Consider the following 14,371-nt stretch of genomic DNA (forward strand, 5'->3'; position numbering starts at 1 on the left):
TGGCGCCGTGAGGGAAGAGGGAGATGCTCAAAGGAGCGTCAAGGGCAGAGGGGAGTTGACTGTTTTGTAGTAGGTCGGAGAGCGGGATGATGATGCATGACAGCGGCGTGGTGTGGCGCAGATTCCTTGTTTCTCCACCGACGTCATCTATACAATCAGTTGCAACCACATCCGTCAAACATGAATACTTGTGTACACTGTTGTCGACGGAATGTGATTCTTCTCCATTAACCTTTCCAACAATGTCTTCAGAGTTTTGCTGATTCCTTACTAATGCTCTCTACTATCCTTTCGACGCGCCGGCCAAAATAGCAGCGGGCGGCATCCGTTCACTGATTCACTGCGCTTCCAACCCGCCAAGGGATGGCTTGTGCGCGGAACTCTCCTGTCCAATCACCATGGTCCAAACAGTGAACTTGAAACATCTTCGACCTGTTCACAGGCTGGCCGTAACCATGAGGAGTGATGGGGGTTGTCGAAGTAAACGTTTGTACGTTATAAACTTAACAAGTTCCTAACGTGTTTATATAGGATACTGTTAGTAAAAACTATAACAAACACGGCTGTTAAGGCAAGTCTAGTCTTAATTAGTACAAATATAACAGGTGCAGGCGGCCGTGCGTGTATTTAAAGAAGAAGGAGCAATAGCTAAGACCAGAAAGCTTAGCGCAATATTTTACGCTAGCTGTATACAGTTAGCGTTAAAGACAGTTTTGTACGTCATAAACGGTTAGGGTTAAAGAACGGCTGAGAACGGATTTCAACGTTCAAAACCCACCACTAACCATGAGTTACAGTTTACATGGCCCTGCGCCTATTCTTGTACTGTACTTACAAGTAGTAGGCTTGATACCAAGTCACTGGTGGAGCCGGAGGTTTCCTCCCTCCACCCCTTCTGCCTATTCAACTCCACCCGAACCTGCCTCGCTGGTGCTATACTATGTACAATCCCGCCTTCTTTGCCCACCATTACTACTTTACACATCACCGACTGTCCACCTTTGACTCCCTGTCACCCCTGCATGCCTCCCTCCCCACCCTCCTGATGCCCATGATGATGATGGTGTCCCAGTCCATTGAGATGCAACATCCTCTTCACCGAATCCACCCCCTTCTTCACATGCGGGTGATGGCTGAGAAACTGTCCCTCACCCGCAACCCCTTCTCCCTTGCCTGCTCCCGTTCCTCCTCTTGAAGAACTACCCGCTGCCCCAACTCCGGCCTTCCTACGGCCGCCAGGCAGCGGATCGATTGGATTCGCCTTTGGAGGCCACTCTCCCGCTCCCTTCCAGCCCTGTACTAATGCCCGCGTCATGTCCGAGAGGTTTACCGGCACGCTGGGCGGCCGCCCGCGCACTACAATGTTGGCGTAGATGTCCTGATAGACCGAAGGCCTGATAGAGGTGCGAATCGGATTGTCGGCGAGGAGACGTGGCGCCAGAGGAGCGAGCGAGACGACGGATTCGTCTGAGGTATCATCCCCAGTATGGTGCTGGCCTTGGCTCCCATCCAGCGAAGCTGAACCATCAGGCGGACCCGGACCCCCCGTAGATTGTGCTCCTTCGTGCGGAAGCTGCGCATCATCGTCGTCGTCGTAGTCGGTGCTATCCAGCTCCATATCTGCCCTCTCCTCGGCATACTTCGCCCTCCGCATCCTCCCTACACGCCTTTGCACCCTGGCCCGGTGTCTCCGCACCGTTGCCGCTCCCGTCCAGACCTCCTGTCTCTCAATGAACACCTTCATGCCCTCGTTCCAAGCCATCTCTTCCTGCTGCCTGACTCGCAGTTTCCGTCTCCGCGCCCGCCGCCGCCGCTCCACCGCATCGCCTACGCTCTCGGGAGACTCGAATTTATATGGATTCGCATGCGGCAAAGGGGCCAAGAAGGTCGCACTGCTGGGGCCCGCCGTCACACTTCCACGTGCTTCCCCTACGCCTATGCGCCCTGTTGGTATCCGCGACTCCTCTCCAGCTTCCACCTCCTCCGAAGACTCGGATGCGGAGCTCCCGTAGTACCGTTCGCGGAACTCCTCCACATCCCGGATTTCTTCGTCGGAGCCGGATCGCGGCGGCGGTACGTCGGGGTACGACCAGTCGCTGCGGACGTGCGAGTCCAGGAAGCGGCGCGCCTCTCGCGCCGCCTTTTGGTTGTTCTGCATGTACGAGGGGTATGACGTGGGATGTGGGAAGAGTCCGAGGTGGAGGAGAGGTGGATTAAAATGCTACTTCTGCGATCAAAGGGGGAGGAGAAGAAAGTTATAGCGTGCGAGGTATAATGGAGGAGAATATTTCGGCGCCACAAGAGTATTTCGCGCGGGGCGGGGAGCAAGTCGAAGCCTAAGCTCTGTGGATGGCCATTCCAGTGCGGCCAGGAGAATATGTGTATGCAAGGCCAAATGAAGCGCAGAATATGTATGTCATGCTTAAGGGAAAGCTGCCAGCAGCGACTAGCAGTGGAGCGGAGAACGTCTCGAGGAGAAGCTGCATGTGGTGGAGAGTGGACTGATGCCGCGCATGACGTGCATTAGCGGCCCGTGCCACAGCAGGCAGGGGTCTCCTCAACCTCATCTCAACCTCGCGCCTTGCACAAGATCTCCTCACCTTATTTTCCCAGTGCTCAAACAGCGATGCTGGCTGCCTTTTGAAGACAATGTAAGTTTCGAATCCGTCTTCGATGTCAGCGACAAGATCGCCGCCTTCAAGAGACTGTGCAAGCCGCTCCGCCTCCGGTACACGCACGCGATACAGATCAGTGATCAATCCCTTCTTTACGGGCCCCTCTGACTGTGGCTTTTGGGAAAGGAACCAGCAATACTAGACGATACCTCTATCCTTTTTCTAGATTGCTAACAGCCCTGTGGCTAGATTTCGGGAACCGAACATGTCCTTTTCACTTTGCGTCTTCCCTTGCATACCCGACATCTTGTATATCGAATATATATCTTCGTCTTCGTCAAAACAAAGGTTCCAAACTGTCAGAATCATGACTGCTTGAATTTTCTTCGGCTTTCGCGTTTGCCTCAGTTCCCTCATCGACCTACCAGTCAAAACACTCGCCACTCAGCATCCAGGAGTTGACAGACTTTGTACCAGTCAGGGTGCGTCGGACCTGGGACGCCATATTCGCCATCAATGGCAGGAACGCTCTTAGTTGGTAGATTGCTGTTCCATAGGCACGGTGAACCTCGCACTGAGAGCAAACACCCTTCGTCTCCGTCCACATCCAACCTATCCCTAGGCCTGTCATGCATGCTAACAGTAGAACAGGCCATGGAGCTCAGCAGATGTCTATTATGATAATGTCCTACGTATCGACATCTGCGTCTTCTTGTCGCAACAGTGGGTATGGCACGTAGCCCTGGTGGTTGCTTGTGGTGTACCAGTGTCCCACCGACCGGGCGTCTTCGAACCCGTAGCTCCTTTCACCACCCGGTGTATTTCCGCCGAGAGGGCTCGGTTCCCTGCCTGGTCATAACGATGTTGTCCTTGCCCGCAGTTCACTGGCCCCTTCAACAGAGCACTGTATCATCACGCTGTGTGTCATAGCCCCGCTTCCCACCCTGTGTGCTTAAAAGTCTTTTTTTGGCGGACCGCCTCCTCAACCTCTTCTCCACAACCACAGCGCACCGCACCTCCCGCTTTCCGCAACTTTGTCCCATTTGCAGCTCCGTCAACGCTAGTTTCGCCGCTCCTCCTGTGATTGAAGGAGTTGCTACTGTTATAGGATAGCTGGGTATTGAAGCGTTCCGTTGGCGCGCCGCTGGGATTAAATTCGCTTTACCGCTCAGTAGGTTGGCCGGCTCACTAGGTTGGCCTACCTCTCACTCCCGCACCTGATCTCTTCACGCGCTATCTCAACCCGCCAAGGCGTCTGGCAGTATTATTCCTTGCGAACACCGCTTCGACAATCGGAATCTCTATTGACCCAAGGCAGCAGCAATTTCGGATAGTTTAGAGCTACAAAAAGCTATCTAACCACCTTCTGGTCTGGCAGCTTTTCCCTCCCACCACTCACCTGAAACATCTCCAAGAAGACCGGCCTTTCATCTTCACAAGAGCTTCAAGCAATAACAAACCGCCTCACACTCTCACCCCAAGTACTATCTTCACGACCAAACTTGATCAAACCTACATCCCGGAGCCTCCTGGCAATTCCGCGCATTTCAGCACATCCGTTGAGTGCACAGCACGGTTTGCACCGACCACCGATATCGCCTTCTCACGGCATTTTCCGTCAATCACCTCGAATAAGGTACGTGCTCTATGAACCCGTGGTTACACTTCAGGAAGTCTGGTCTGTGCGCTTGGTCGGTCGGTTCACTTGGGTTCCTGGCCAGCAGAGGCGGGCGGTGAGAGTGATGGATGATGATTAGCGAGGCATGCTAGGACCGAATGCGGGCAGACTGCTTCTTGAAAGCCGACCTCTTCGTTTGCTGAGATAGCTGCACAGCTTCGCTGGAACGAAACTGACGCAACTAGTAGGACAGTTTAACGAACAATAGCACTCATTCCGAGTGAGCCCCCTCACTCTTGGTGACAGTTCAGCACGAAGCGAAATCCAGCCTCTGCTACTTCATCAACACCTTTACAAGCGCTCCTCTCCTCCTACATCCGAACACACTGCGCTCCCAAGACCCAATCGACAGATTAGCTTCACTGTATACCGGCCTCAACCAACAAGTCAAGAGATCGTCAGACTTTCAGGGGTCACACAGAACTGAAGTCATGGCACAATCCCGAGAATGGATGAGGAGGCTCGATGAGAGCTTTCACTCCCTCGCGCTTGCTTCATCCCCTCCAACCACGGCAGAAGAGCTCGCTTCAACAACACATCCTGCAACACCTAACGCTCAATCGCTCGAGGTTCAACCGCCCGACAGCCACACAGCATCCCTGCGGCCCCTTTCAGAGGAAGGCTCGTACAATAGCACCGGCCACATAAGAGGCGACTCCGGACATGGCCATGGAAGGTACCGACCGCGATACACGACCGGCCCGACGCCGCACCATCGTGCGGGCTTCCGAAATTCACACACATGGGTTTCTGATGACACCAAACTCATGCAGGACTGGTTAGTCATTCGGAACGCTATGAGGCGACTCTTTCGCCATTCGGAAGTTGCCAAGTGGAAGTACACGGACTACATTGCACATAGGGAGGCAATGATTGCATCCGCCAAAGCCCGTCTGGACAAGAAGTTGCGAGTAAAGGAAGAAGAGCGCCAGCGACGTCTTGCCCTTACAGAGCAGGACTATGCATACGCAGAAGGTCTGGGCTACAGTGTCTCCGGGTGCCTCAACTGGGGCGGCAATCGGTCGCTCGTGCTTGGTGAGAAGACGATTTGGTGCCTGGATTGGCAGAACGGGAAAGAGGAGATTGCCCCATGGCCGACATTGGCGGAGATGAAGTGGGAGGGTGATGACCGGGCAAAGACGAACGTCGGACGCTTCCTCCCCCTGCCTCGCGAGATTGGCGCTCCTGGAATCGCGTGGTCGCAACTCCAGGTTGTGGAGCAGTATCCCCTGGACCAAGTGCAGAAGGTACCAACGCTCGAGGACATTCTGCTTCCCGTCGACGAGATCGATGATGAGGTCAAGTATGACCTGATCACCAAGGACCTTGAGGATGCCATGGATGAGTACCTGGAGTCATAGGACCATGGTTTGCCTCCTTCGACTTGCCCAGACCCGATTGATGACCCATTTACGCCAACGCAACTCCTTCTACATAGCCTACAGAGACATCTGTCAAGTTGCTGACTCGTGTTTTGTCGGGATGACGGACGGTTCCCTTGGTCTCATGACTGGTTTCATAGTCGCCATCTGCCTGGATGCTAGTCCCCCACTTCAGTGTATTTGTCGCCCAATTTCTGGATACTGTTAGTGCTTTTTGCTGCGGCTTTTCTTCCTCTTCTACAAGCAAGACTTCTTTTTGGCTTCGACCTCGGATTCAGCACCTCGATCTCCTCTTTGTCTCTGATGGGTCATGGACTCCAGGAGCCGGACGACATGGTTCTCGAGTCAGCTTCCGAGAACGGTCTCCCCGGTTCTTTCATAACTTCTTCTCGAATACCCTCCCCCTTTGGACACATCAAGACATATTCTCGACACGAACCCAGGGAGGGTTACCGAGGAAAGGGTGTGGTGCATGCATGGCTGGCGACGGCGCGAGGCGAGGCGGATGTTTTGAAGGGGGATGAGTTCTTGATTCTTGCACATACTTTCAGCTTCACGGGGCCATGCACGTGGCATTCTGAGCCCTTTTTCTTTTCTTTCTTTTCTTTCTTTTCTTCTTTTCTTCTTCTCTTCTAGTGTGAGGACTTATTAGTTTCCTCTAATTTTCACTTCTTTCGTGCATCTTCTGATTCTGTCTTCTTCATTCGATTCATTCGATCTGCATAGGCGGATATAACCTTGCGGCTTTGCACAGCAGGTTAGGAGGCGCAAGTAAGGGTCTAAGGAATCGAGGGAAGTAGTATCAAAAAGGGCAAACTAGGAATCTTGGATTCGACACTTTTGCTAGCGTGACTCCTCCCTTGACTCCCTTAACTACCTCGACTCTATCGACTTACCCTCTTTACTCTTGTCTGTCTGCCTTTTGCCTTTGCTTCTATTCTCTACTTTAAGCTTGTCTTCCTTCTCTCTCGTCTCTCTTTTTTTTTCTTTTTTTTTTTTTTTTTTCTCGATTCTTTTCGACACAAGTAAATTGCGATACCTCCTTCTCTTAACTCCTTAGCGGGTTGAACGAGTGTACTATCTGCAAATCTCGAATCCTAGATATCGATTAATACGTACGTGTGCGTGTGCATATACTTAGGCGTAAACATAATATCCTGCTGCGAAGTTTCAAGTCGATGTGCTTAGATTATGTGTACATTATGCTTGTGTTGTATTCGCATTTAGCTTAGAATTCCTAGAAGCTATAATAATTGTAGAGCCTCTGCGTAGGCGTAGCGCAGGTAATTGTGTTGCTAGATTGAAGGGGTAGGCGTGTCTTGCAGGTGCGTATACAGGACTAGGAGGGGAGAGTGTACTGTAAGATCTACTATAGAGAATGTTAGCAGAGATGTGCATAACTAGGCCTAGTAAGGAGGGAGCAAGGAGGGAATGCAGAAGTAATGTGTTAAGTGTGTTTACTGCGCTGTAACACACGGGTCTAAGAGGTCTGTTAGACAATATCTTGCAATTTGCATGTCTAAGATTCGAGGTTAGTAACTTCAAGGGATTCGAGGGATTTCAAGGGCCTAGTTTGCATAGAGAGTAAGGATGTCTAAGTTTAATTTAGTAGTTTTGTAGACGGTAAGATATACAAGTATGTTTTCTCTTTTCGTTCCTTTTAGTCTCTACTAAATAGCTAGGTATTGCGTAGACGGAGAAGTTAGACTACGACTAGATTCTAGGAATTAGGAGTTAGTTAGCTAAGGTTGCGGGTACGATTTAGCTAGTTAAGTTAAATTATAAGACTAATCAAGTATATATATTAAGGGGGTTATATAGGTAGACTTAGGAGTGCAAACATGTATAGTTCTAGACGGAAGGTAGAGTTTATGTTAGGGAGGTAAGGGATTAGGGAGGAGCAGGCTAAGAAAACTAGGTAGGGGGTTTAATACGGTAAGGATAGTGTTAAATAGGTTTAGAGTAGATAGAGAGATAATGCTATAACTTTAGGCATGCGTTTAGGGTAACTAAGTTGTTAAAGAGGAGAGGGTTAGAAAGATAGGATGCATGAATTATCCGTCGAGAGCAGGAGATGTAAGTTCGCTAGGTTTTGTTGTGCGTGCATCTGTGTACAGGTACTTAACAAAAGGGAGGAGGTTATTAGGGATGCAGTAGACGGTAGAACAGATAGCTAGAGTTTATAGTGCGCAACGGCAATAGATAAAAGGTAGGAAGACTAGGAAGAGGTCTGTTTAGCTGTTTGGGGTTTGGGCGAAGTTGGAATTAGCGGTAGGGAATAGATAGGTTGTTGAGCTTTGACAACGGACGGGTGAACTTCACTATTCCACGCGGCTAATGTCAGAGTTGCGGGTTACTGTTGTTACTTGTAGATGTACCGTATATAATAAGCTGAATGTTATATTCAGGTAGCTTAAAAAGCCAGTGGTTATACATTCCAGATCCTCTTGCCAGAGATGTTATCTATCTATCCAATGCCATCCAATCAACCGGAACTAGGGTATCTAGCCGCCGTGTCGCCGTCACCAAACAAGCCCAAAACCTAGCATACCCAAACGAAAACAGGATAAAGTCCTTATCACTCGACACGTCCATCTACAATCACGGTACTCCAAAACCTGTCACTTGCCTCCTCGAACACAAACATTACTTCTCCATCTTCGAGTTCTCCGTGAGCACACTCCCGATTCCCATCCCCTCCAAACTCTCCATCAATTCCTCCTCCTTCATCCTCCCGAGGACCCTCTCTTTCTCTTCCACTCTCTGCTTCGTGATTCTTCCCCCCAGCAAACGGTCGAAGCTTCGGGCCTTTCCTCCCCTACCCCTTCCCGCCTGCACGTGGTTTCGGCCCTTGTTAGAAGGCCTCGACGGTGTCGTTCCGTCCTTTAGCCTCCTAACCAGGGTTTGGTCCTCCTCATTGCGGATAGGGATGATCACATGCCATGGATCCCTCCGGTAATGGTACACGGGCACTGATGGCCTGTGCCCCTCAACGCGGCACTCCTGACACCCGAAATCTCCCCCTACTAAATCCAAGCGATCATTAAGCTGGTGTTTGAAATTGACCCGGTTCAGAATGGCAAGGTGAGCATTCGCGCGAGCAACAGCTTGTAGTTGATCGTCAAGTGGTATATCTTCCCGCACCCCGAGGAAGGTTACCGCGTATTGCCGCAGGGCGAGGACGTTGTTCTCGTAGATCTCATTTGGTGAGGAGCGGGGTTCGCTATATCCTTCGGCTTCGCTGGAGGGAGACGGTGTGGAGGTGTGAAGGCGGATTAGGTCCGGCATCATCTGTTGTTAAAGCGTTAGCGGTTTGTTGTTCCCCAGCAAGTGCTAGCAACAGGGAAGATAGATGGAACTTACGGCCGAAGACCCTACGCAGTTCTGAGCGCACTGCTCAGCTTCCCTGGCAACAGCGACCAAGTGTCCGCACCGCAGTTTGTGGACTCTGCTTATCGAGCAGTGGCACGGACGTGTTTCTTTCTCCTGATGGGAGGGCAGAGGCGACCATGCTGCGAAGGGTTGCGGCATGGTGGTGATGGACCAGTATCGTCCGGAACGCTTGCCCTCCTGGAGTTGACGGCGGAGATGCTCACCCATTTGTGTGTCTGGTGAGGAGCCACTGGGTGCGGGACATGTGGGGGGTTTGCTTCCGCTCGCCATGGCAACCGGTGTTCGAAATATAGAAAGAGGACAAGAGTTTTCAGGGGCATATAAAGGTCAAATAGTGTGAACACGACGGTTTTAGTTTGAAGATTTTGATTGTAGGCGGAAGGTTGCGATGTTAAAGTGGAGAGGAAGCTCCACAGCAAGTTGAACATTTACATACTCCAAGAGCCACCTTCAGCCCACGCCAAGTCCCCTGGCTTTCATCATGCCTAACCTAGGCGGACGTGAAAATAGGCCCAATAGTGCTGCATTAGCCTAGCCAGGGACATGCAGTGGCGAATTTATGGGCGGTCAAATGAAAGCGATGCAGAGTCCCGCATGTGCGGGCTACTCGTGGCTACCCTAATGAGGTAGAGGACCAGAGGGACAGGCTGCGTGATCGAATCGGCGGTATCACAAATCATCATGTTCTCGATCATGTTTTTCAAAGTTCAGAGCATGACCTATGTGCTTCGGAAGTTGGAGCATACCACGGCGTGGTGAGCAAGGGGTTTAAATAAATCCTAGGAGTTGGCAAACTACAGTGGGCAGTGGACAGTTTGGTACACCACAAACCGGCCGTTTCAGCTGGGAGGGCAAAGAACGAAGAGAAATTGCTGTTTTAGAAGGATCTGGCACCACTGTTTGCCTCAAGTCCAATACAGCTCAATCATTACCATTCTGACGGCTGTTCTCGGTGCTCTCCCAAGTATCTCGTCATATGTCATAGCCCCCTACTTTCCGGTTACGTTCTGCCTTTCCCTGCTCCAGATGTCCTACGACTCCTCTCCAATCCTCCGCAGCTAACAAATACTACCCCCATGCCGCATGCACCTAACCAAACTCAAATCATGCGTTTCCTTGCTCTTCGCTCAGAAATTATTCTTCTTTGAGATGTGTATAAAACCGATTGCGCAGGGGCGTGATTTTAGGGCCGGAATACGGAGAGCAACTTGGGGTGGAGAGGTTTTTTTTTGGGGAGGGGGGCGGGAGGGGGTGGACGGAAGGGAGGAGTCAAGCGGGAAGTGGTGCAGAGAGACATTGCGGAAGCCAAGCTACGTCTGGCTTTTAAGATGTCTCTCGCTATCTCCTTCCTCGCTCCCTCCAGCTTTGTAAGCCTGGGAACGCGAAGTGCATAGATTTGAAAGTGCTTGAGATATTTGAAGAGAGCAGACGACCGGCGTTGGAAGAGGAGTTTGTGACAGGATAGGAAATGCGTGCTAGGCTAAGGATATGAACCTCGACATCGAGGAAATGGGCATAGATACGGTTCAAAATTGATTTTGGAACGGTGGTGAGCGTTGGTTTCGGGCCAGACTGAGCAGTTACGTAGTACAGGCAAATGCTCGATCCTGTACTATTCCACTCGCCCTTGGGGAGTGTCAAAAGAATATATGCTACCATGATGATAGGACTTACGAAGAGACTCCTCTTTTGTAAACCTTAAGGAGAAATTCTTGGCTTCCTCAGAATGTGGCTGTTCACCACCTTGCCTTGTGTAACCTTCGCGCTAAACCTTATTTGGTCAACAACTCGTCTCACTCGTTGCAGCAATGTTGAAGAAAACAACATCCATCCAACCTGACGTCCGACCTCTCAGCATCTCAGCCAAAATGCATTCCCGTGGCCTACCTCTCGAGATATTCCAAGAGATTCTAGCCTTGTCAATCGAGGCTCGCGGACTGGAGCGCGGCCTGCGACTGAGGCTCGTTAGCAGTGGGTACACTCCAGGCGGCAATGCAAATGTCCAAATCTCAATTGTGGATAACAGAACTTTTTGCTCGCGAAGTGACGCCCATACTAATCAGAAAAAAGATGTTGGATGAGCACCTTCACCGTTGGGCCATGGGGCGTGGACCGCCGAAACACAAAATCCCAGCTTTCATGGCATCGTACATGGAGGCGCGTGTTCTCAACGAGCCGATGGACGGGATTCCGGGCCTGGTTCGTGTCCGGAAGATCGCACGTGAGCTCTGCGGGCAGCTCGACTCCGAATCACATGAGCTTGGAGATGACGAGGCGAGTTTTCGTGAACGGATTCGGGACCTGGTACAATTGATCAGTGGGGACGCCGTCCGTATAGGACGCCTGTTCAGCCCTTCGGCTCCCTCGAACAGCTATGAAACGGACCTGTTTGTTACTGCCATTCGATTCGATCTAGTCGAGACTGTGCGTACGCTCCCCCAAACAGGAAAGGTGGACGTAATAGCGTTAAGCTTCTTTCCCTGCCATTTGAGCGTGGCGGTCAGGTACGGCAGTGAAGAAATCCTCAGACTCCTCTTATCGAATGACAAAGGTTACGCCTCTTCTAATTACCGAGCGAGTGCACTTGCTCAGGCCTCAGGCGCAGGACGAGTGGACCTGGCCCAGTTTATTCTCCGTCTCAGGGCGGAACAAAGGACATGCGACGGAGGAGAGCCCAAAGCTAACGCTGGAAGAGAAGCCCTCGCCATCCATTCTGATGCTTTCTGTACCCCGAGCATAGAGCTGTGGGACCTGTTGATGGAACACGCGAAAATTAGGGTACACAAAGCGAACCAGGCGTTTCAAAAGTGGCTCCAGCAAGAGTGTCTCTACGCCAGCGCCTGCGAAGGCTGGCTTGAGATGGCGGAGAAATTGCTATCCTTGGGCGCGAACCCTAACGGCAATGATTATTCTTTCAAAAAACCGTTACAAGCGGCTTGTCGAGAGGGTCACTTGAATGTCGTTCGCGCATTGTTGCACCATGGTGCCGAAACCCGCGAAGTAATGGCCGAGGCCGCGTCCAATGGCCATACTGAGATTGTCCGACTCCTTCTGCAACATGGAGCAGAGACCGCGGGTGCCCTCTCGCTCGCCGCAAAAAGAGGCTACATGGACATCGTGCGACTATTACTTCAACACGGTGTCGATCCGAATGGTGAGCGGGCGAGTCCGCTGGTGACAGCCATCGGATTGGAGCACGTCGCTATGTTTCGACTGCTTATACAATATGGAGCAAGTTTCTCTCTTGATGTCAAGAACAAGTGTGTTCAAAGAGCTCAGGAACAGGGGCTGGATTCCATGCTTCGTTTCTTGGAGTCTTATGAATTTACACCTAGTGGTCCCTAGGAAAAGGCGGCCGTGGTGCGCAAGGAGGCGGTTAAAAGAATGTCTTCTCACAGTTAGAAAGATGATATCAAGATGTTCTCTTTTCCTATCAAGAGAAATGAGGCTACGAGGAGGCGGCTAAAAGAAGGACTCCTCACACTTAGAAAGATGATACCAAGATGTTCTCTTTTCCTATTTCAGAAGAGAAATGAGGCTACAACGAGGCGCATGTGCCATTGAGACCTTTGAAGGATTTAAAGGGGCAACGTGGCATTCATGACTACATAATACCTGATAGAGTCTGATACCAGGATATATATCCGCAACTCTATTTCTTCCGAGTATTTCCTTGCCAGTGCTTACGAATCTGGTTGGAAGCAATCCAAGCACGACACCTGCGTGATATCGTCCATTCATCATTGCTTGTTACTCTAGGAGGAGATAACGTTCATGTAATGTCCGTGTCCAACATCGTCCAATGGAATCGGATAATTGGCTTCTCTTCATATCAACATCATGCAACACTTTCTTTCCCGTTCCCCTCTGATCATAACGTTACTTATTTGACGAACGTATTCACAGGCAATCTATACACATCGATAGTCCAATACGGCCTTCGCGTCCCCTCCCACTGATCACTTCCATGCAGACCGGCCGGGACGGCGATGTCTTCCCACTCGGTATCGAAGCCGGCTTCGTGAAGATCCATTTCAGCGACCTGCAATTGCATTAGCATTTCTTCCTAATCCCTCACTTGCCACGGCAATCTTCAGGAGGAGTCACCTTAGTATAGACGTCATAACAAATCTGCCTATCCGCACCAAGGCCGTTATACCACCCAAATCTCCCATCCGGCGCAAGTAACTGGATCACATATTCGCTAAAGAACTCCTTCAGCGCCTTGTAATCCTCCGCAAACGTGTCGTAGTAGATTGCATCCAGCACTACTCCCTGCTCCACCAACTTCGGCAACACATCTTGCCACCTCCCTTCGTGAATGTGCACATTGGGTTTGTCGTACCAGCCCGTTTCGCGGAGCCGTTGGTGCACCTGCGGATGCGCTTCAATGATGTGGTGTTCGGAGGGGTTATGGCTAAGAATGGCGGTATCCACAATGCCCATGCCGTGTCCAACGTTCATGGTGCGGAGGCCGGGGCGCGGAATCAGAGTTTCGGCGTGGCGCTGCATGATTTGCGTTTCCCAGTCCATCATGACGGCATTGTCGGATTCGTCGAGGAGGATGCCCGGTTTGTATCTGAGTTGGGACTTTAGGTAGGCGTGGTTGTCGAGGGAGACATCGTCGAGGAGCGCTTGTTCTCGAGCGGAAGGCTGTCCGTTCTTGACTTCAGCAGCTCCGTCGTCTGTCTTCTGTTTTTTGGGGGCGGGTTGCTCCTCCGCCTCCTTCAAGGTTTCCTCAGCATCGTCGATTTCGATGTCTCCACCTCCAACGACGCCGCCTCCTACCAAACCCAGCTCCTCCATCCGCGCAAACAGTATCTCCGCCCTGACCCCCGCCTCAACCATCATATCGTACAACTTCTTCTGCCCCAACCTCAATGCCACACACCCAGGCGTCTCGTCCTTATTATTCAAATCGTTCCAGATAGCGCCATTCTGCAGCAACAACTCGACCGTCTTCATCGCCTCCTCACCTGCCTCCTTCCCCCCCTCTTTTACATTCTCGCAAGCTGCAATGGCCGCGTGGAGAGGAGAAGTCGCGACATCGGCGGTCGGGTCTTGCACGTTTGCGCTGCCGCCTTCGTTGAGGAGGATGGTGAGCGCGGGGACGTCGTGGCGGGCGGCGGCGGAGATTATGCGCTTGGCAAGAAGAATGTCTTGCTCGGAGGCTTGGAGGTCGGCCATTTTAGGGAAGTGGGATGGGCAATTGAAAGGTTTTGGTGGGATGTCGTGTTATGGATATTTTTTGAAGAGAGACAGGGATGTGGTTATCGATAAGATTTGGTGGGGTGTTGGTGCAG

The 14,371-nt window shown here is 51.4% G+C and overlaps 6 protein-coding genes across 6 annotated transcripts; 3 read left to right on the top strand and 3 right to left on the bottom strand.

Annotated features, from left to right (window-relative positions):
* Nucleotides 1-1,030: 1,030 nt before the first annotated feature.
* EI97DRAFT_351650 (uncharacterized protein) lies at nt 1,031-2,158 on the bottom strand (the record flags this gene model as incomplete). Its single annotated transcript, XM_033794852.1, has 3 exons — nt 1,031-1,573; nt 1,676-1,892; nt 1,992-2,158. Coding segments are annotated over 3 exons (927 nt in total), but the record flags the coding sequence as incomplete, so codon positions are not given.
* Nucleotides 2,159-5,012: 2,854 nt separating this feature from the next.
* On the top strand, nt 5,013-5,654 carry EI97DRAFT_349819 (uncharacterized protein; the record flags this gene model as incomplete). The annotated part of the gene is made up of 1 exon (XM_033794826.1): nt 5,013-5,654. A coding segment is annotated over one exon (642 nt), but the record flags the coding sequence as incomplete, so codon positions are not given.
* Nucleotides 5,655-5,742: 88 nt separating this feature from the next.
* On the top strand, nt 5,743-6,408 carry EI97DRAFT_194587 (uncharacterized protein). Its single transcript, XM_033793629.1, has one exon. It carries the CDS (start codon nt 5,831-5,833, stop codon nt 6,197-6,199), a length of 369 nt encoding a protein of 122 aa, XP_033650455.1. The 5' UTR covers nt 5,743-5,830; the 3' UTR covers nt 6,200-6,408.
* Nucleotides 6,409-8,321: 1,913 nt separating this feature from the next.
* Nucleotides 8,322-9,338, bottom strand: EI97DRAFT_461534 (uncharacterized protein; the record flags this gene model as incomplete). The annotated part of the gene is made up of 2 exons (XM_033801207.1): nt 8,322-8,966; nt 9,039-9,338. The coding sequence occupies 2 exons, from the start codon at nt 9,336-9,338 to the stop codon at nt 8,322-8,324; spliced, it is 945 nt and encodes a 314-aa protein (XP_033650456.1).
* Nucleotides 9,339-11,894: 2,556 nt separating this feature from the next.
* Nucleotides 11,895-12,227, top strand: EI97DRAFT_360851 (ankyrin repeat protein; the record flags this gene model as incomplete). The annotated part of the gene is made up of 1 exon (XM_033794952.1): nt 11,895-12,227. A coding segment is annotated over one exon (333 nt), but the record flags the coding sequence as incomplete, so codon positions are not given.
* A 440-nt stretch (nt 12,228-12,667) lies between these two features.
* On the bottom strand, nt 12,668-14,290 carry EI97DRAFT_405314 (arginine N-methyltransferase 2). The gene is made up of 2 exons (XM_033796557.1): nt 13,176-14,290; nt 12,668-13,110 (listed from the first exon to the last, which is right to left on the bottom strand). The coding sequence occupies exons 1-2, from the start codon at nt 14,253-14,255 to the stop codon at nt 12,952-12,954; spliced, it is 1,239 nt and encodes a 412-aa protein (XP_033650458.1). The 5' UTR covers nt 14,256-14,290; the 3' UTR covers nt 12,668-12,951.
* Nucleotides 14,291-14,371: the final 81 nt, after the last annotated feature.

The sequence above is a fragment of the Westerdykella ornata genome, assembly GCF_010094085.1.
Source record: "Westerdykella ornata strain CBS 379.55 unplaced genomic scaffold EI97scaffold_32, whole genome shotgun sequence".
Lineage (NCBI taxonomy): Eukaryota > Fungi > Ascomycota > Dothideomycetes > Pleosporales > Sporormiaceae > Westerdykella > Westerdykella ornata.

Bases quoted from the DNA above. Each gene is read 5' to 3' on its own strand.
- EI97DRAFT_405314 (XM_033796557.1), bottom strand. From the start codon at position 14,255: ATGGCCGACCTCCAAGCCTCCGAGCAAGACATTCTTCTTGCCAAGCGC. The intron at 13,111-13,175 runs GTGACTCCTCCT...ATGCAATTGCAG, and splicing joins GTTATGACGTCTATACTAAG to GTCGCTGAAATGGATCTTCA.
- EI97DRAFT_194587 (XM_033793629.1), top strand. From the start codon at position 5,831: ATGCTAGTCCCCCACTTCAGTGTATTTGTCGCCCAATTTCTGGATACT.